Source organism: Pan paniscus, chromosome X (genome assembly GCF_029289425.2).
Source record: "Pan paniscus chromosome X, NHGRI_mPanPan1-v2.0_pri, whole genome shotgun sequence".
Lineage (NCBI taxonomy): Eukaryota > Metazoa > Chordata > Mammalia > Primates > Hominidae > Pan > Pan paniscus.
Window position 1 is genome coordinate 50,463,349 of NC_073272.2, and position 20,627 is coordinate 50,483,975.

The 20,627-nt window shown below is 50.6% G+C and overlaps 1 protein-coding gene across 4 annotated transcripts in view; it reads right to left on the reverse strand.

Annotated features, from left to right (window-relative positions):
- Nucleotides 1–175: 175 nt before the first annotated feature.
- The window catches only part of GRIPAP1 (GRIP1 associated protein 1), a 28,644-nt gene continuing 8,192 nt past the window's right edge, over nt 176–20,627 (reverse strand). For 3 of the 4 annotated variants that reach the window (XM_055106916.1, XM_055106917.2, XM_055106918.2), the window contains 22 exons: nt 19,902–20,052; nt 17,398–17,582; nt 17,157–17,204; nt 16,444–16,475; nt 16,307–16,354; nt 16,083–16,182; nt 14,593–14,670; nt 14,281–14,373; nt 12,645–12,719; nt 11,749–11,883; nt 10,259–10,354; nt 9,712–9,924; nt 9,463–9,576; nt 8,273–8,350; nt 8,074–8,169; nt 7,894–7,950; nt 7,693–7,792; nt 4,766–4,896; nt 2,698–2,820; nt 2,475–2,568; nt 1,612–1,766; nt 176–743 (listed from right to left, as the gene is read on the reverse strand). In XM_055106916.1, the coding sequence (XP_054962891.1) occupies nt 651–743; nt 1,612–1,766; nt 2,475–2,568; nt 2,698–2,820; nt 4,766–4,896; nt 7,693–7,792; nt 7,894–7,950; nt 8,074–8,169; nt 8,273–8,350; nt 9,463–9,576; nt 9,712–9,924; nt 10,259–10,354; nt 11,749–11,883; nt 12,645–12,719; nt 14,281–14,373; nt 14,593–14,670; nt 16,083–16,182; nt 16,307–16,354; nt 16,444–16,475; nt 17,157–17,204; nt 17,398–17,582; nt 19,902–20,052 (2,295 nt within the window). In that variant the 3' untranslated portion in view covers nt 176–650. The remainder of the gene's footprint in view (nt 744–1,611; nt 1,767–2,474; nt 2,569–2,697; nt 2,821–4,765; nt 4,897–7,692; nt 7,793–7,893; nt 7,951–8,073; nt 8,170–8,272; nt 8,351–9,462; nt 9,577–9,711; nt 9,925–10,258; nt 10,355–11,748; nt 11,884–12,644; nt 12,720–14,280; nt 14,374–14,592; nt 14,671–16,082; nt 16,183–16,306; nt 16,355–16,443; nt 16,476–17,156; nt 17,205–17,397; nt 17,583–19,901; nt 20,053–20,627) is intronic. The other variant, XM_003807239.4, reaches the window with a different exon arrangement.

Sequence of the window (20,627 nt, forward strand, 5' to 3'; positions counted from 1 at the left end):
TTTCAACTCCACTCAGTTTGAGGGGCTGGTCAGCAGTAAATGGAGACAGGCTGGATGAGGGTGGGGAAAAGAGAGTAACGTTGCAGCCAGAGACCTCCCTCCCTATTCCAATGGTGTAAACCTCCCCGCCCCCAGCATATTCCTCCTGGTTGAAAAGAACGAGACGAGACAGTCAGTGGGTGGGCCCGTCTGGCCAGATGGTATTTTGGCTGCACAGCCTTTACACACACACACACACACACACGTGTTGCTAGAACGCTGAACATGGACCACACACCCACCCAGCATCCCCAATCCCAAATGCAGAGTAGCCAGGCTCCAGACATAAATTAAAAAATAAAATAAAATAAAATAAAAAAGAGTTGGTCTCTGGGAAGGAGAGCTCATGCAGAGATGAAGACAGAAGCCCTTGGGAGCCAGGACCAAGAAGAAGGAGAAATCCCTGCCCCTTCCCTCAGGATCCCCACTCCCTGGTGGCCTCTGCCCTAAGACAGGATCATTAACACTAACCATCAGGCCTCTAGCCCCTTTAATGTCCAGTCTCCCAAGCTATTTGATTTTGGCTCCAGCCCTCATTTTTCCACCACAGCCCAAGGGAATGGCATCCTAGGGGGTAGAAAGGGGAGGAGGTGGGTGCAGCCTGCAGGTCTTTAGCTGGTTTCTCCTGGCTCTAGGTCTGGGTCAGGAGGCCCCACGCACTCCTTGCTGAGCCGCACAATTTCCTGGGACAGAACTTCCATATCCTAAGAAACAAATGAACCATCAGGGGCCAGAGAAGGGGACAGGCTGCTCCCTTGCCAAACGTAGGGTATCATCTGTGATTTCCCTCACACCCTTTCATTAATCAATGCTCAGCTGTGTCTGGTCTGGGATGAGAAGTACTTGGAGAAGCTCACAGCACTCCCAACAGTGGGCAGGGCTCAGAAAAGTCATGAGGATGGGTGGGGAGCTACAGATAATGGGAGTGGGATGCCTCCTGTGGCATGGTGCTGCTGCAGGATACACCACCACTCTGGCCACCTGCTCTTCTAAGTGTGAGCTTGCTTCTCAAAGGCAGGAGCTGGGTCTGACCCCTTTCTGACTCTCAGAGATGGGGAAAGTCTTTGGGTGGCAGGTTGGGCAGAAAGATGTGTGTGTGGACCCATGGGCATGGGGGATCTATGGTAGACAAATTGGTGGACGAATGAATTGTCCAGAAGACAGATGGAGATCAACAGGTGGGCAGGCAGGTAACTGGGTGGGTGAAAGGTAACACAAGGGGCAATTGATGAGTAGATAAGAGAATGATATGTCAAGAAATGGGTGGCAGGACATGGGGTAGACAATGAGATGAGTAAGTAGTAGATTGGGTAGATGGACAGATGGGCAAATGGTTGGGTGAATGTGTAGATAAATGGATGAGCGGGTACATGGAAGGAATGAATGGATAATAAGCTGATGAGAGGGTGGAAGATGAGAGCATGATGGAGTAGTTGATGAGTGGGTAGGAGGATAGCTGGGAGGACAGGCTGGGTGGGTGGGCAAGGGGACTGGCAGATGACCCAGGGGCTATGTGGCTGGGTAGGCAGGTGGCTGGGTGAACAGATGGGTAGGCTGGCAGGCCACACTTGCCTTGTGCAAGTGCATATTCTTGGTGAGCTGCTCCTCCAGCATGTTCTGCAGCTTCTTGTTCATCTCCCGAAGGTTCTCGTCGCCTGGCTTCACTAGGTCTCTCAGGACGCTGCCCAGCCCGCTGCGGTCTGTGTGGCCTGCTGCCACAGACACATCTGCAAGGGCCCAGGCTGAAAACCACCCCCTCGGCAGAGCCAGAGGAGAGCCAGGCAGAGCCAGAGGAGAAAAGAGGGAGACGAATACCAGGGGAGAAGGGAGCAGGAAAAGCCATGTCATGTAGGACAGAGGCTTTGACATACAAAACCTAGCTCTGTCACTCACTAGCTCTATGGCCCCGAGAAATGAGGATAACTAACTTGTGGAACTGGAAAGATGCACATGACTGTATGTGAAGCACAGAGCACACAGAAAGTCCTCAGCACATGTTGGTCAGTATGATTCTGATTAATAAAGAAAAATCTGTGAAGGAGAAAGTTTGAAAGAAAGCAAAAGCAATGAAGATACAGAGAAGGAAAACAATATAGACAGCGAGACAAGATGAAGGAGTGGGGTGAAAAAGAGAAACGGAGAAGAGAGAAGGGAGAGAGAGAGGAGAGGAAGATGAGGCACAGGGAGAGGAAAGGAGAAAGTGGACAGAGAGACACAATGGAGAATGGAGAGTGGAGAGATGACAGAGAAAGAGAGAAGAGGGAGGAGGCGAGATCAAGAGACAGTGCTTTCCTGTTCTCCCCTCCACAGGCCATGGTCTTGTCAGTAGCTTCGCTGAGTTCCGAGAGGAGAGGAGAGAAGCCGCAGCACAGAATGGAGAGGGAGGGCCAGGTGAAGGCTGGACCAGGGCTGAGGGCCGGGGAGGGGACACTGACCGATCCGGCTGTCCATGACGTAGGTCTCAATGATGGCGCTCTTCCGGCAGAGGTCCTCTGCCATGGAAGCACTGCTCACTTCCAGGTGCTTCACCTGCAAGATGGCCCAGCCCACCTGAGACCCCTCTACTGTACATGTTCACACATGAGGCGGGCCCGGGCAGACCCCACACCCACAAGGGCACTTCAAGTGGGGATGGGCAGGCAGGCAGGCAGGCAGCACCTTCTCCTCCAGCATCCATTTCTCCTGCTGTGTCTCTGCCAGCCGCTGAAAGAGCTCAGCCACTTCCTCATCTGATAGCTCTGCTGGCCGAGGGGGCTGGGCTTGAGGGCTGCTGGATAAGGACTGCAGGAAAGAGAAGGGGAGAGGCCAGCCCCGGGCTCAGCACCACCGACCCCAGACAGGTGTCAGGGACTGGGGAGGAGAACCAGGCCAGAGGTGGGTGAGAGAACATGGGCCCTGAAGCTGGGACTGTAGGCCCATCTTGGTACCCTCAGACTCTGTTTTCTCCTCTGCCTAAATGGGGGTAGAGAGTAACCACATCAGAGCCTTGTGGAGAGGATTAAAGGAAGATCCCAAAGCAAATGAGATCTAACTTTCAGCTGACAGGAAAACTGGAAGAGAGGGACATGTTAAATCATACCACCAGGAAGCCAGCAGAAAAACCCAAAAGGTAGCATACTTCCTGTGGGGTGACTGGGCTGGCCTCTTCAACAAATTGGTCTCAGGAAAAAAGGGACCGCACTAAAGAGATTTAAGGGCCATAAAACAACCAGATGTAACATGTGCTCTGAATCTGAATGCTAGTTTTCATAAAACCAGCAAGAAAGGACATTCTGGGGCCAACTAGAGAAATCTGGTTAAGGTCAAAGTATTAGACGACATGAAATTTTTTTTTTTTTTTTTGAGACAGAATTTCACTCTTGTTGCCCAGGCTGGAGTGCAATGGCAAGATCTTGGCTCACTGCAACCTCCAACTCCCGGGATCAAGCGATTCTCCTGCCTCAGCCTCCCGAGTAGATGGAATTACAGGCACGTGCCACTACGCCCAGCTAATTTTTGTATTTTTAGTAGAGATGGGGTTTCACCATGTTGGCCAGGCTGGTCTTGAACTCCTGACCTCAAGTGATCTGCCCGCCTCGGCCTCCCAAAGTACTGGGATTATAGGCAGGAGCCACCGCACCCAGCCAATGACATGAAAATTGATCAAATTGGGAAGGTAGAGACAACAGTTGAATAAAAACAGGTTAATCTCATCTAGGTTTTAAAAAGAGAGAGAATTCTGGAAGGGTATGAACTAAGAATTTATTTTATTTATTTATTTTTTGAGATGGAGTTTCACTGTTGCCCAGGCTGGAGTGCAGTGGTGTGATCTCGGCTCATTGCAACCTCCACCTCCCAGGTTCAAGCGATTCTCTTGCCTCAACCTTTCGAGTAGCTGGGACTACAGGCACGCACCACCACGCCCGGCTAATTTTTGTATTTTAGTAGAGATGAGGTTTTGCTATGTTGGCCAGGCCAGTTCTCAAACTCCTAACCTCAAGTGATCTGCCCGCCTCAGCCTCCCAAAGTGCTAGGGTTACAGGCATGAGCCACCGCGCCCAGCCCTGAACTAAGAATTTATAATGGTGACGTCTGGATGGTGAAAATATTATTTTTTTTGACATTTAAGGTTTTTTTGTTTTTGTTTTTTTTTAAATAGAGTCGGAGTTTTACCACGTTTCCCAGGCTGGTCTTAAACTCCTGAGCTCAAGTGATCCGCCCACCTTGGCCTCCCAAAGTGCTAGGATTATAGGGATGAGCCACCACACCTGGCCAGACATTTAAGGTTTTAAAAAAATCTTTGCTCATTTGTGGTTTTTAAAAAATGTACTACAATGAGCACATACTATTTGTGGAACAATAAAAAAGTTATTTCCAAAGGAAAGTGGCTGGTAAGGAGGCTGACATGACAGCCGGCAATAATAATTAGTGATCATTACAAGTTGGAAAAAGGGACCTTCTCCTTGGATGGTGCACCTACTATGAGCCACATAATTTATGGCACCAGAGAAGGGGGAATTAGCCCACAGATGATGAAACAGAAAGTCAGAGAGAGAGAGAGAATGATTGGCCTGTCCTGCATGTAGCAATCTGAATCCAAGTTGGTGGGCTTGGGGAAAAGTTGACAAGAAAATATGTGTGCTGCGCCCAAAGTAGGAGATGGGTTTAGGTGAGGAGAAAAGGGGAGGGGTTCTCAGATTTTTGGGTTGAGAGAAGCTGGAGCTGTAGGTTCTTCCTTTCCCCTTACCCTGGCTGGAACAGCCGAGCTCTCCTTTTCCCGCAAGATCTCCCGGTAGCTGAAGGAGGAGATGCTACTGCTGTCCCCTGTCTGGGTCCGGCTTGGTGAGTTCATCTCTGAGAGAACCAGCTCCTCAAGGCCTGGGTGGTGGAGGGAAGAGAAACTTGAGCCCCAATACCCCTGAGTCCCAGGGCAGCAACCAGCAGGAAGAGGCAGAAATAGATTTAACAGAGATGGAAAGAGAGACACCTGGGCATGGGGAAAGGCAGAAGCAGACAGGAGGACAGGGAGAGACAGAGACAGAAAAAAGAGCTGAGGCTGGGCGCACTGGCTCACACCTGTAATCCCAGCACTTTGGGAGGCTGAGGTGGGCTGATCACTTGATGTCAGGAGTTCGAGAACAGCCTGGCCAACATGAAGAAACCCCGTCTCTACTAAAAATACAAAAATTAGCCAGGTGTGGTTGTGTGTGCCTGTAATTCCAGCGATTCAGGAGGCTGAGGCAGGAGAATCGCTTGAACCCAGGAGGCGGAGGTTACAGTGAGCCGAAATCGCACCATTGCACTCCAGCCTGGGTGACAGAGTGAGACTCTTGTCTCAAAAAAAAAACAAAAAACAAAAAACAAAAACAGAAAGAAAAGAAAGAGCTGCGTTTCTGGAGAAACACATACAAAATGAGAGGGAGAAAATGGAAGAGGTTGGAGAAAGAGAACGACATGGGTACACATGGGTCTCAAGTGGCAGATACACTTGGACACAGGGTTCAGAGAAAGGAAGACAGCTAGAGAGGGCACAGGGCACATCCACTTGCAGAAAGAAAATGCCAGAGATGGAAAGCCAGAGCAGATGATAGAAACTGAGACCCTGGTGAAAGAAGTGAGCCAGAGCAGAGACAGAGACAGAGAGAAAAAAAGATGCCGGGCGCGGTGGCTCACGCCTGTAATCCCAGCACTTTGGGAGGCCGAGGCGGGCAGATCACGAGGTCAGGAGATCGAGACCATCCTGGCTAAAACGGTGAAACCCCGTCTCTACTAAAAATACAAAAAATTAGGTGGGCGTGGTGGCGGGTGCATGTAGTCCCAGCTACTTGGGAGGCTGAGGCAGGAGAATGGTGTGAACCCGGGAGGCGGAGGTTGCAGTGAGCCGAGATCGCGCCACTGCACTCCAGCCTGGGCGACAGAGCGAGACTCCGTCTCAAAAAAAAAAAAAAAAAAAAAAAGATGCAAGCAGGCTCTCGTACCCACGCACCTAAATCTCAGTTTAATCTAATGGACAAGGTGAATGTATTGAATGTATGGTATACAATTGTAACTTTTCCCAAGATTATTATTATTATTTTTTTTTAGACAGAGTTTCAGTCTTGTTGCCCAGGCTGGAGTACAATGGCGCAATCTCGGCTCACTGCAACCCCTGCCTCCTGGGTTCAGGCAATTCTCCTGACTCAGCCTCCCGAAGTAGCTGGGATTACAGGCGCCCGCCACCACACCCAGCTAATTTTTTTGTATTTTTAGTTGAGACGGGGTTTCACCGTGTTGGCCAGGCTGGTCTTGAACTCCTGACCTCAGGTGATCCACCCACCTTGGCCTCCCAAAGTGCTGGGATTACACCTTTCCCAAGATTCTTACATTCATCTGTGATAAAACAGAAACAAAACTCCTTTTTAAAGAAAGGTTACTTCAGGAGACCGAGTGCCTCAGAGAGAAATTGATTTGGTGAGAGATACACATCTGTTTTGCCACATCACTTAAAGCCCTCGAGGATCTCTGGCGAGGGTGGGGTGACTGAGTGGGGATCCGTAGGTATCCCGAGTGGGGGAACAAGGGACCAGGTTTTCTCTGAGTCTGTAATCTAAGAGATGCACCAGAGCCATCACTGCATTTTACTTACTTAAATGTATTTATAGGCCATCCCCGTCTTAAAAAAGGCTGAAGCAACTAAAGTTGCGTGTGTGTGTGTGTGTGTGTGTGTGTGTGTGTGTGTGTGTGTGTCTTCTGCTTGAAGTGGCAGAAATAACAGATTGGATTAGCTGTATAATGAAAACACCACAGCGTTGCTGACTATGTATAAGTCTGTCTCCGTAGCTCAACTGGGGGCTTCTGGAGGGCAGAGACTCAGGGAGTTTTATATCAGGGACCCTGTACTTGAGCAGGGAGATTTATAGAATGAGAGATTGTATACAATAGATTTAGAAATGCCAAGTGAGGTGTGGGAGTGTGTAATGTAGTACATACAGTGAGGAGACAGACAGAGATATAAACAGAAGAGAGACAAAGAGGACACAGAGTGGCGGGAAGAGATAAAGGGACAGAGAAAAGAAAGGGCGGGGGCCAGGCCCAGTGGCTCATGCCTATAATCCCAACACTTTGGGAGGCTGAGGCGGGCGGATCACCTGAGGTCGGGAGTTCGGGACCAGCCTGACCAACATGGAGAAACCCCGTCTCTACTAAAAATACAAAATTAGCTGGGCGTGGTGGTGCATGCCTGTAATCCCAGCTACTCCAGAGGCTGAAGCAGGAGAATTGCTTGAATCCAGGAGGCAGAGGTTGCAGTGAGCCGAGATCACACCATTGCACTCCAGCCTGGGCAACAAGAGCGAAACTGTCTCAAAAAAAAAAAGAGAGAGAAAAGGAGAAAACTAGAGAAAGAAAGCAAGGAGATAAAGGCAAATATAGAGGAAAGAGAGAGAACAAACTGAGACAGAGGCAGAGACAGAAACAGAGAAGAGACAGGGCAAAAACGAGACAGAAAGATAGAAATAAAGAGAGAATGCAGAGAAAGAATCAGAGGAGAGACAGAGAAAAGGTAAAAGATGGAGTTCCAGAGCGACAGAAGCAGGAAAGCACAGCTGAGGAAGATGCAGGACTAACCTGCAGCCTGCAGGCCCAGGCCCTGCCTCCCCCATGCCTCAGCCTCCTCTCCCTGTCCTAGTCCCTCACCTGAGCGGCTCTTGCTGTTAGTGAGGATGTCCTGCAGTCGCTCCTGCAGCTTATCTGCCCGTTTCCGCTCCAAATGCAGCTGCCGCTTGAGGTCCTTGAGCTGTGGGGGACAGGGGTAACATGAGGACTGAGGCCCAGTGGGCCCATAGGAGGGAGGCTACAGGTAGGAGGGAGCCGTGCTTGGGCACCGCTCTGTCTTACGGCAGCACTGCCCTTCTTCTCCAGGATCCTCTGCCCATCCACTGTGTCCTTCACCTCCTGTGGGAGAAAGCAGGCATGGCTGGTAGATGCCGGAAGGGCTGCCTGAAGCATGCTCCCTCCCTGCCCCTCCTGCACGCTGAGGATCAGGGGTGTGTCTGGGGCTGTGCAGTGACCACTGACCTGCTTCAGGCTGCTAATGGTCTTCAGGTGGCAGTCCCGCTCCTCCTGGGCCTGCTCGAGCTGATCCCGTACATCCTGTAGCTCCTCCTCCTTGCCCTGCAAAGCAGAAAGCAGCTTAGGCATTGGCTTGGGAAGCCTCTGTCCTCCCAGGAGGGCCCGTCACTATCTGGAGAGAGGAACACCATCATGCGAGAGGCACCTTCAGCTCGGCAGCGTGCTGCTCCCGACACTGCTTGAGGGCTTCCTCTTGTTCCTGCTGCTGCTGCTGCAGGGATTCCTACAAGACAAGTCCCAGGTCTGGCCACAGCCCCCCAGAAGGTATCATGCCCAGTTAGGGGTATGAGGGACTGCAATGGGGGCCCAGAGGTATGCAGAAATGACCCTCCTGCAGGGAACCCCACACACCCTTAGGCAATATGCAGAAGTGTCACATCTAAAGTTGCACCATTCGCATGGTTGACTTAGATTTGCATTTACATTTTATTTTATTTAACAAAACATAACATAGCGCTTACTACATGCCAAGAATGTTCTAAGGGTTTTACATATATTAACTCATTTTCTATAATCCTCCCGTAATACCTAGATGGTAGATATTATTGTTATCCCCTTTCTACCATTGATGAAAACAGGCCACAGAGAGGTCAGATAACTTGCCCAAGGTCACACAGCTAGGAAATGGCCCAGCCAGGATTCAAACCTAGACAAACAACTGGCTCCAGCCTGTGCTCTTCACTGCTACATGACAATGCCTTTCAGTGTATTATGAGATTTCCAGAAAATGGCAACAAAGGTTCTTTTTCCGAGACAGAGTCTCACTCCGTCACCCAGGCTGGAGTACAGTACACGATATCAGCTCACTGCGACCTCTGCCTCCTGGGTTCAAGTGATTCTTCTGCCTCAGCCTCCTGAGTAGCTGGAATTACAGGCGCCAGCCACCATGCCCGGCTAATTTTTGTATTTTTAGTAGAGACAGGGTTTCACCATGTTGGCCAGGCTGGTCTTGAACTCCTGACCTCAAGTGATCCGCCCACCTCGGCCTCCCAAAGTGCTGAGATTACAGGCGTGAGCCACCGCACCCAGCAGGTTCTTGTTCAAATAACATCAGTGTATTCCATTAATTTCCTGACAGAAGTACAGTTTCAGGAGAAAGAGGTGCCTTTCCAAATTTGCACAAAGGCAGGGCAGCCTTAACACGTGACAGTCTGTCCTATCTGATGGCCATCCCCTGATCCACTCCAGAGGGCTGCTATTGAGCCAGGGGACTGTGGGGATATCCCTAAGTCCAGAAAATCTCGGGAAGTTCCAGGGCCTGACCACTCCTGCTTCTGTGGTTTGACATGAGGGCCCCAATCAGCCTCTGTTCCTCACCAGGCATCACCAACTCACCTCGGCTTCCTTCAAGCGCCGTTCAAACCAGCCCTTGGCTCCATCCATGGAATGTACCTGAGCTTGAAGTTCTTCCACTGTCTGCTGGAGAGTCTCCAGCTCCCGTGTCCGGGCCTGGGATGGGGCAGACTGTCATGGGCCAGGCAGGCAGAGGAGCGGGCACCTGATGCATGCCACCCACTGGCCTATCAGCAACGCTGTGGTTCCCAGGTTTTAGAGGAAGAAGGGCATCGTCATCTACCCACCCACCTTCTCCTCCCGGATCTGCCCACGGAGCTCCTCCTCCTGACGCTTCTTGTCTTCATGCAGCTCTCGGAGCTCACGCTCATAGCGGGCACGCACCCCCAGCACCTCCTTCTCATGCCGTAGACGAACTGCTCCCAGCTCTTCCTTGTGCTGGGACTTCTCTTGCAGCGTTTCCATTGCTAGCTCATCCAGCATGGCCTTCCGCTTCTCCGCACTCTGGGGGCCAGGACGATGGCAGTCAACTTCCTTCCACAACATCGAAAAAAGGCCTCCAACCCTCTTCCCATGCCCAAGGAACTAGCCAAACTCCACTCCCTCCCATCCCCACTGAACTGGCTAAGGCACTCACCCATCCTTATAGAACTGGTCACTTTCTTTCTTTCCCCTCCCACTCTCATGGATTTGGCCAAGAAACTGGTCAACCAGAAACCAGTCAATTTTCCTTTCCCTCCTATCCCCACATATTTGGTTATATCACCTCCTCCCATCCCCATGGACTGAGCCAATTCCTACCCCCCATCCTCTCCCTTCAACCCTCATGTTCCCCTACCTTCCGAGCCTCCTGTAATTCCTGGGTCAACTGCTCCTTCTCCTGCCCTATTTCTTGAAGTTGTTCCAGCAGTCGACTATTGGCCCGTAATGACTCCTAATGCAGACACCAAAGGGAAAGTGTTTGATAAAGAGCATCCAGTAGGTGCTAGTCACCCAGGACCATCTGGTAGACCATCTCCCTTCTCCCTGGTAAAGTTGGTATTGTGATCTCAATTTCTGGATAGGAAATATAGCAGAGACTGCTAGTTGCTCCCCAGTATTCATTCTCCCTTACTTCCCTAGCAATAAAATTTATCATCGGGCATACAGCTGTCTAGCAGATGTTTCCCCTCCTCCCTTATGGTTAGGTGTGGCCATGTGATTTATTTCTGTATGCGGAAGTGGTGAGTGTAATTTAGGTTATGCTCTTAAAGGAAAGGGGCACACTCTTCCCTGCCCCTTTCCTCCTTCCTTCCAGATAGAATACAAACATGATGGTCGGGGAGTTTCAGCAACCGTCTTGGATGCCAAGATAAAAGTCTTGTGTTGAAGGTGGAGGAACAGCAATGGAGAAAGAACCTGGGTCACAGATGACTGGAAAGCCATCATTCCATCCCTGAATAACCTACCTGGACTTTTAATGAGAGGGAACTAAATTTGTATCTTATTTAATCTACTATTATTCTGGTTTCTATTATGGAATCAGAATGGATATTGCTTGGGAGGCTGAGCCGGGTGGATCTCCTGAGGTCAGGAGTTTGAGAAGCCTGACCAACATGGTGAAACCCCGTCTCTACTAAAAATACAAAATTAGCTGGGCGTGGTGCCAGGCGCCTGTAATCCCAGCTACTCCGGAGGCTGAAGCAGGAGAATCGCTTGAACCCAGGAGGTGGAGGTTGCAGTGAGCTGAGATCGTGCTACTGCACTCCAGCCTGGGCAACAGAGTGAGACTCCATCTCAAAAAAAAAAAAAAAAAAAAAGGAGGCCGGGCGTGGTGGCTCACGCCTGTAATACCAGCACTTCGGGAGGCCGAGGCGGGCAGATCACGAGGTCAGGAGATCGAAACCATCCTGGTTAACACGGTGAAACCCCGTCTCTACTAAAAATACAAAAAATTAGCCGGGCATGGTGGCAGGCGCCTATAGTCCCAGCTACTCGGGAGGCTGAGGCAGGAGAATGGCGAGAACACGGGAGGCGGAGCTTGCAGTGAGCCAAGATCACGCCACTGAACTCCAGACTAGGTGACAGAGCAAGACTCCATCTCAAAAAAAATTAAATTAAATTGAAATTTAAAAAATGAAAAAGAATTGATATCCTAACTAACTGAAGAGGCTCAGTTTCAGAGAAGTGAAATGACTTGTCCCAGAACACACAGGTGCTAATAAGTTAGGGAGCCAGACTGGAACCTAGGTCCTCCTGACTCCAGTCTTCCCACTCCACCTTACTGGGGACTTCACTGGGCCATTACTAGGGAACTAGGAAGAGACAGGCCAGAGCCAAAGGTGTTACCTGGAGCTGGGAGTTGAGGTCATCTTTCTGTCCCATAAGGTCCTCGTACTCAGCCTGCCGCTGCTGCAACTCAGCTGCCAGCCCAGTGGTCTGTTCCCGGAGCATATTCAGTTCTTGGGTCTTTGCTGTTTGGATCTGGAGAAAGTAGTGGTGATGAGAAGTAGAGTGAAAGGGACCCCAGGGGCCAGGGACAGGGTATGAGCCTCCTAGTTCCAGGGAAACAGGGAGGGAGGTGGGAAGAGAACCAGGAAGAGAGAGGAAATTTCAAACAGAAAAACAATGAAGAGAATGGGTAAATGTGGTATGTTCATACAATGGAATACCACACAACAGTAAGAGAACAGACCTGTGCTGCACGTGGATAAACTTACATAGTGCTGCCAGAAAGAAGTCAGAGACAAAGAGCAGCTGATTCCATTTATATGAAGTTAAAGAACAAGCGAAATGAATCTTATGTTGCTAGAGATCAGAATAATGGTTACTTCTGGGGGAGTACTGACTTTGAAGGGGTAAAGGGGACCTTCTGGGGTACTAAAAGTGCTTTATACTTTGATCTGGGTGGTGGCTATGGTGGCGGGGAGAGAGAGAGAGAGAAAAGAGAGAGACGAAGAGAGGATTCACTGAGTGTACACTTAAGATTAGTACATTTCATGCACTTTACTAGAGAGAAACTAGAAAGAAAGAAAAGCAGAAGCCGGGCGCGGTGGCTCATGCCTGTAACCCCAGCACTCTGGGAGGCCGAGGCGGGTGGATCATGAGGTCAGGAGTTCGAGACCAGCCTGGCCAAGATGGTGAAACCCCGTCTCTACTAAAAATACAAAAATTAGCTGGGCATGGTGGCACACGGCTGTAGTCCCAGCTATTTGGGAGGGCTGAGGCAGGAGAATCGCTTGAACCTGGGAGGCGGAGGTTGCAGTGAGCCGAGATCGTGCCATAGCACTCCAGCCTGGACAACAAGACCGAAACTCCGTCTACAAAAAAAAAAAAAAAAAAAAAAAAAAAAAAAAAAAAGCAGAGATAGGCCAAGCACAGTGGCTCACACCTATAATCCCAGCACTTTGGAAGGCCGAGGTGGGAAGATAGCTTGAGGCCAGAAGTTTAAGCCAGTCTGGGTAACATAGTGAGACCCTGTCTCTACAAAATAATTTTGTTTTCTCTTTTTTGAGATGGAGTCTCGCTCTGTCACCCAGGCTGGGGTGCAGTGGCACAATCTCGGCTCACTATAACCTCCACCTCCCAGGTTCAAGCAATTCTCCTGCCTCAGCCTCCCGAGCAGCTGGGATTACAGGCGTGCACCACCATGCCCAGCTATTTTTTTTTTGTATTTTTAGTAGAGACAGGGTTTCACCATATTGGCCAGGCTGGTCTCGAACTCCGAACCCCAGGTGATCTGCCCGTCTCAGCCTTCCAAAGTGCTGGGATTATAGGCGTGAGCCACTGCGCCTGGCCTAATTTTTGTATTTTTAGTAGAGACAAGGTTTTGCCATGTTGGCTAGGCTGGTCTCGAACTCCTGATGTCAGGTGATCCGCCCACCTCTGCCTCCCAAAGTGCTGGGATTACAGGTGTGAGCCATCATGCCCGGCCAATAAGTTTTTTTTTGTTTTGTTTTTTGTTTTTTTGAGACAGAGTTTCACTCTTGTTGCCCAGGCTTGAGTGCAATGGCACGATCTCGGCTCACCGCACCCTCCACCTCCTGGGCTCAAGCGATTCTCCCACCTCAGCCTCCCGAGTAGCTTGGATTACAGGTGCCCACCACCACACCCAGCTAATTTTGTATTTTTAGTAGAGATGGGGTTTCTCTATGTTGGTCAGGCTGGTCTCGAACTCCTGACCTCAGGTGATCCGCCCTCCTCGGCCTCCCAAAGTGCTAGGATTACAGAATTGAGCCACCATGCCCGGCTTTTTTTTTTTTTGACGGAGTCTCGCTCTGTTGCCCAGGCTGGAGTGCAATGGCACGATCTCGGCTTACTGCAACCTCCGCCTCCTGGGTTCAAGAGATTCTCCTGTCTCAGCCTCCCGAGTAGCTGGGATTACAGGCACACACCGCCACACCCAGCTAATTTTTTGTATTTTAGTAGAGATGGGGTTTCACCGTGTTGCCCAGGCTGGTCTTGAACTCCTGAGCTCAGGCCATCCACACATCTTGGCCTCCCAAAGTGCTAGGATTACAGGCATGAGCCACCACGCCCTTTTTTTTTTTTTTTTTTTTTTTTGAGACAGAGTATTGCTCTGTCGCCCAGGCTGGAGTACAGTGGTGCGATCTCAGCTCACTGAAACCTCTGCCTCCTGGGTCCTGGTTCAAGCAATTCTCCTGCCTCAGCCTCCCCAATAAAATTTTTAAAAGTTAAAAAAAAAAAAGTAGGGATGGATGGCCAGAGAGAAGAGGGCTGGACTCCAACAGAAAGGAGCAACAGAAACAAAGACAGGAGAACAGCATGAGGTCCAGACCGCCCTACCCTGATGTGGACCAGAAGCAGATGGAGATGGGGGAACTGGAGAGGGATCAGCAAGGGCCCCCAGGTGTTCTTTACCTGCTCCAGGGCAGCCAGGCTAGTCCTCAAGGCATTGTTCTCAGCCAAAAGCCCTTCCACTTGTTCCTGTGCATCTGCACTCTGGATGGATACCTGGCCCCACGTCCACAGCAGGTGAGAGTGGGTCCAGAACAGGGGGACAGGACCTACCCACGACCAAGAAAGAAAGGACACACACACACACACACACACACACACACACGAAGGCCTGGGGGAAGCAGGACCCCTGGGACCTTGCCTGACTATGTAGTACCCACTCAGGCTGCCCCCATCCTGAACCCCAGCTCCCTGAGCCCACCCAGTACAATATACCTGATCTTGTAGGGCCCGCAAAGCTGCTGCATGTTCCAGGCGCTCCCCCTGCCGCTGATCTCTCAGCTCTGCCAAGCTCTGTGGAGACCAGGGGAGCCCATTTTACACCTCAGCCTCTCCTGGGGTGCATATAACCGTACAGACTCTCTGTTTGACCACCCAGCAGCATGTTCCCAGCACCTGTGGGTCTCAGACTATCCAGCCAGCAGCAATCTCAGGTTCACCCAGACGCCAGGTCACTACCCTCAGGGGCCTCAGACACAGTCAACCCCTCTATCCCAGCGTACAAGATCTCAGGCACGACTAGGCTCCTGGCCCTAGCTGCTACGCGGTTCAAACTCACTCAGCTCCCATCCATAAGAAGTCTCATACTCACCCAGATTCTAGCTTGGGAGCTCCAGGATTCTCAGACACAGTCAGCCCCATGGATCTCAGATGTAGTCAGCACCCAAGGATGACAGTTTCACCCAGCCTCCCAATCCCAACCACCAGGGGTTTCAGACACACTCATCTCCCACGTCCCTACTTCCCAGGTGAGATCCACCCAAACTCATAGTCCCAGATCCTAGAGGTCTCAAACTCACAACCTCCTAGTTTCCAGGTCCTGGTGAACTCTCAGACTGACCCCTTCACCTGTCACTCTGCTCCCCAGTCTCTTGGAATCTTCAGACCCAGTTAACCACCAGTTCCTGGGGGTCTCAGCTTTACCCAGACTCCTGTCTCAGACCCCATGTTCCCAGTTTCTAGGGACTTCAGAACCACAAGCCACCATATCCTCCATTCCAAGGGACCTCAGACTCACCTTTTCTAGAAGGAAACCCAGAGGCTTCAGAATCATCCAGCCCCCAGTCCTCAGGAGCCTCAGACCCACCTAAACTTCTGCTCCAGCCCCTGGAGGTCTCAGACTGACCAGCTTTTTGTTCACAGCCCTCAAGGATCTCAGGACTACCTAGCCCATATGATCCCACTTCCTAGGTGTCTTAGGCCCAAGCCAGCGCCCAGATCCTGAGGGTCTCAAATGCACTCAGCCTTCAGCCCCAACTGTCTCACCCTTGAAAGTTGTATATCTACCCAGCCATGTCCTCAGCCCTTGGGAGTCCCAAATTTACTGACATCCCAGCCCCTAAAGATTTCAAAGTCACCCAGCACCCAGGGAGTTCAGACTTACCCCAGTTCCTGGTCCTAGGCCCTAGTGACCACAGATTCATCCAGACTGTGGTCTCAAACCTCCAGGAGTTTCAGATTTACACAAACTTATAGCACACAGCCCCCTAAGTCCTTAGCCCCCTGAGATCTTACACTCATGAAGACTCCTATAACAATTCCTAGGGCTCTCCAGTTCCCATTTTCCTAGCTCCTGGGGGGCCCCAGAACCCATTTCCAACACAGGAAATCTCAGACTCCCCAGCCAGCCTCCATGGACCTCAGACCTCTCCAGGCTCCCAGTCCTGGCCCCTACCCCAGGGATCTCAGAACCCAGTCCCCATCACCTGATTGGCAGCCTCAAGTTCCTGCTGCAGCTTCTGGGTTCGAGCCAACTGGGCTTTGTGATCAGCTTCCTTCCGTTGTTGTAATTCCTCAATCTTGTTCCTAGGAGTGATGGGGAGGGGGTGTGTTGGACATGGCTTGAGGCCCAGTCTCCTAGCTCTGCCCCTGTAATCTTCACTGGGCACTGTCCCAATTGTCCACCAATACCCGCAAATCTGGCAGTTACCTGCTGTCATTAAACAGAGTCTCCTTTTCTGTCTGCAGACGGCAAAAACTGGGCACAGAAGGACAGATGTAGATGGGTCAGTTCCGTAAGTTAATTCCCCCCTCGGCCCCCAGTACCCTTGGGAAAAAGAAATTTACCTTTCTTGTTTCTTTTTCAGTTTCTCGGAGAGCTGGGGAGAGAGGTACAGACAAGTGATAACATTGAGAATAATATAAAGACAAACCTAAAATTAATAAATATAGACACTTCTTATTAAGTCATTTTTGGAAGCCAGGATTTACTTATGTTGTCTTGTGGAATCCTCAAAATAGCCCTGACAAGTGAGTAGTACCAGTTTTACAAATGGGGAAACAGAGTCTTGGAAAGGTTAAGTAATTTGGTTGCTCAGCGGGTCAGCAACAACAATATTATCTCCACCCAGATCCTTCAGGTTCCAAAGCCCAGTATTTATGCTCCCAACATAGTGGCCTATGGCCATGTTATAGAATGGCTAGGCTGGGAGGCCTGGAAAGCAGGATATCATGACTGGGTGCCGCACCCCTGGGTCTCCAGGTCCTAAGATAAGAGCCAGGAGTCTGTAAATGCTTGCATGAATGAATGAATGAGTGAATGGGCAAAGCTGAGAGATGGATGGGATGAAACTTATCATGCACAAGATATAGTGGGACCACATTAACTCATTCCATACTGAAAGTAACTCTGAGACATAGGTGTGAGTCTCTCCATTTCACAGATGATGAAACCTAGGCTTTGATGGGGTACAATGCCCCTTCTGCCCTAGGATTGGGAATGGAATGGGAAAGAATCCAGCAGATTGGGAGCAGAATGGGAAAGAGCCAAGCAGCCGCACCTTAGCAAGTTCCTCCTGCAGCCTGGATGTTTCGGCCTGCTTTGAGCTCTGCAGGGAAGGATGAGGGATGGGAGGGTTGTTGTTAGCAAGGACAAGGAGAAGCCTTCCCCTGCCCTCCTGCCTCCCTCACCCCATCAGCCCACAAGATGGTGATGTCACAGCCATCTCCGTGGGACTATAGACAGAGGTAGAACATCTGCCCTGCCTTCTGGCATTCCAGCTCCAACAGACTCAGATTCACCTCTAAGCCTTGCAGCTGTTCCCAGAGCAATCTCTTCTCCTCTTTCTCCATTTCCCATTTCAGCTCCACCTCTGCCAACGGCATGGGGGCCAGGACGGTGGGGGCCGGGCCCCCTGGGGGATCCCCCTGGCCCTCACTGACAGCTGAGAACTTCCCGGCTTCTTTCCCATAGCGTTCCTGCAGGGCTGGTGAGTAGAACAGGGATATATGATGGATGAGGTGGTCTCTGAAGTCCCTTGCCATGCCTCGAATAGAGGGAGAACTGGCTTTCAACCCCTCAGGTGGCAGAGTCCCTGTGCCAAATGACCACATGCCTAAAAGACGAAGGTTCAGCTCTATCCATGCCTCTCACATTTTTTTCTTTTTTTTTTTTTGAGACAGGGACTTGCTCTGTCACCCAGGCTGGAGTGCACTGGAATGATCACAGTTCACTGCAACCTTGACCTCCTGGGCTCAAGTGATTCTCCCACCTCACTCTCCCAAGTAGCTGGGATCAGAGGTGTGTGCCATCATGCCGGGCTAATTTTTTGATTTTTTTGTAGAGACAAGGTCTCGCTACATTGCCCAGACTGGTCTTGAACTCCTGAGCTCAAGCAATCCTCCCACCTCAGCCTCCCCCAAAAATCTTTTTCCGTGGCTGGGCACGGTGGCTCACGCCTGTATCCCAGCACTTTGCGAGGCCAAGGCAGGTGGATCATGAGGTCAGGAGTTCAAGACCAGCCTGACCAATATGGTGAAACCCCATCTCTACTAAAAATACAAAAATTAGCTGGGCGTGGTGGCGCACGCGCTTGTAATCCCAGCTACTCGTGGGGCTGAGGCAGGAGAATCACTTGAACCCAGGAGGCAGAGGTTGCAGTGAGCCGCGATCGAGCCATTGCACTCCAGCCTGGGTGACAGAGTGAGACTCCGTCTCAAAAAAATCTTTTTCCCTAGACAGTCTTGCTCTGTTGCCCAGGCTGGTGTGCAGTGGTGCAATCATAGCTCACTGCAACCTCAAACTCCTGGGCTCAAGCGATCCTCCCAAGTAGCTGGGACTATAAGTGCACACCATGCCCAGTTAATTTTATTTTATTATTTATTTATTTGTTTATTTTCTTGAGACTGAGTCTTTCTCTGTCACCCAGGCTGGAGTACAGTGGTGTGATCTCGGCTCACTGCAACCTCTGCCTCCCAGGTTCAAGTGATTCTCCTGCCTCAGCCTCCCAAGTAGCTGGAATTACAGGCATTTGCCACCAAACCTGGCTAATTATTGTATTTTTAATAGAAATGGGGTTTTGCCATGTTGGCCAGGCTGTTCTTGAACTCCTGACCTCAGGCGATCTGCCCACCTTGGCCTCCCAAAGTGCTAGGATTACAGGTGTGAAACACCGTGCCTGGCCTGATTATTTTATTTTTAGTACACACAAGTTCCTGCTATGTTGCCTAGGCTGGTCTTGAACTCCTAGCCTCAAGAGATCCTTCTGCCTCGGCCTCCCAGAGTGCTGGAATCAAGGTATGAGCCACTGTGCCCAGGCTCTCACAAATATTTTAAGCCCTATCAACCACTAAGATTGTTTACTATTAAATTAGCCCAAGCTGGTTTCACAAATCCCATTCTCAATCCTTGAAGCCCCACCCATAGCCCTTGAAGGCCATGCCCACCATATGCTACCACTGACTTACAGCTGAATCCCTCCTAGAGCCTCCTAATTCCTACTCACATTCTACTAAGTCTCCCTCCTGGTCATGGAACCAGCATCCATCACCACAGAAGTCCCAGCTGCTCTCCAAAGTTCCACACACCACATGCTCCCACACTCTATCAAGCTTTCTTTCAGCTTTCATCCCAGACACCACTTACAATCTGGGCTCAGAATCTTCCCAACACTCCATTCACTTTTTCACTTAGCAAATATCTCCTTTTTTTTTTTTTGAGATGGAGGCTCGCTCTGTCGCCCAGGCTGGAGTGCAGTGGTGTGATCTCGGCTCACTGCAAGCTCCACCTCCCAGGTTCACACCATTCTCCTGCCTCAGCCTCCAGAGTAGCTGGGACTACACGTGCCCGCCACCGTGCCCAGCCAATTTTCTGTATTTCTAGTAGAGACAGGGTTTCACCATGTTAGCCAGGATGGTCTTGATCTGCTGACCTCGCGATCCGCCCGCCTCGGCCTCCCAAAGTGCTGGGATTACAGGCGTGAGCCACCGCGACCGGCCGCAAATATCTCCTTTTTGACATTCAAGCTGCTAATCTGTAACATCTGCTAGGTACCAGACACTGAACTAATGCAGAATGATATCACCTTTTATCTCTACTACAATCTTCTGGGTGACAGACATCACTACATGCACTGTGTAGATGATAAGGCTTTGGCTCAGAGAGGTGAAATGGCTTGTCCAAAGCCACACAGGGCATGGGCCAACCCTATTTCTGAAGCCCTTCTCCTTCCCCTGAGAGGATGACGGCCTTCCTTGCCCTACTCAAGCCCCAATGTCTCCGCATCCCCAGGAGGGCCTCTATGCACCTGCCACGTTCTTCTGCAAGGCTGTGTTTTCAGCCTGTAGCCTCAGCAGCTCCCCATCCACGAGGGGCCCAGCTTGGGCAACCCCTGCTCCTGCAGCCCCCTCCTTCAGTTGCTGGTTCTCTTGCTCCAGCTGTTCCATCTGGCTGCAGAGCTGAACAGAGGAAGAGAAGGGGCAGAGAAGCAGAGAATCAGAGCAGTATTTGCTGAAACCTACATAGCATTTGTCCATGTACTTTACAATTCACTTAATTCCCATAATGACCCTATGATATAGGTGCCCTCCCACTTTACAAATAAGGACATTGAGGCACAGAGATATTAAACAAGTTCAAATTCACACATCTTTTAAGTGGCAGAGTCAGAGAATACCAAGAGCATACCAAGTATGAGGACACCAAAAACCATTTTCCTCTTCCTACTCCCAACCTCAGAGATGCAATCCAAGACCTCAGGCTCCTCTGGAAGTTGTTAGTGCTACAGACAGCCTCACTGCAACCCCTCTTCTGTGGAGGGCTGGATCCTGGGCCCAGAGATAGCTCCCTCTCATCCTAAGCACCACAAAGAGCTTGCAGGGCATTTCCAGGGCCAACACTGATGACAGCTCCTGCATTGCCAGCCGTTAGTCTTGGAGAGGTATACAATGCCAATACAACTAAGCCAGCCCCCTGCCCAACTCCTGGCTGAAGTACACTTCTCAAAGCAGTCCTGAGAAAATTCCTTGTCCCC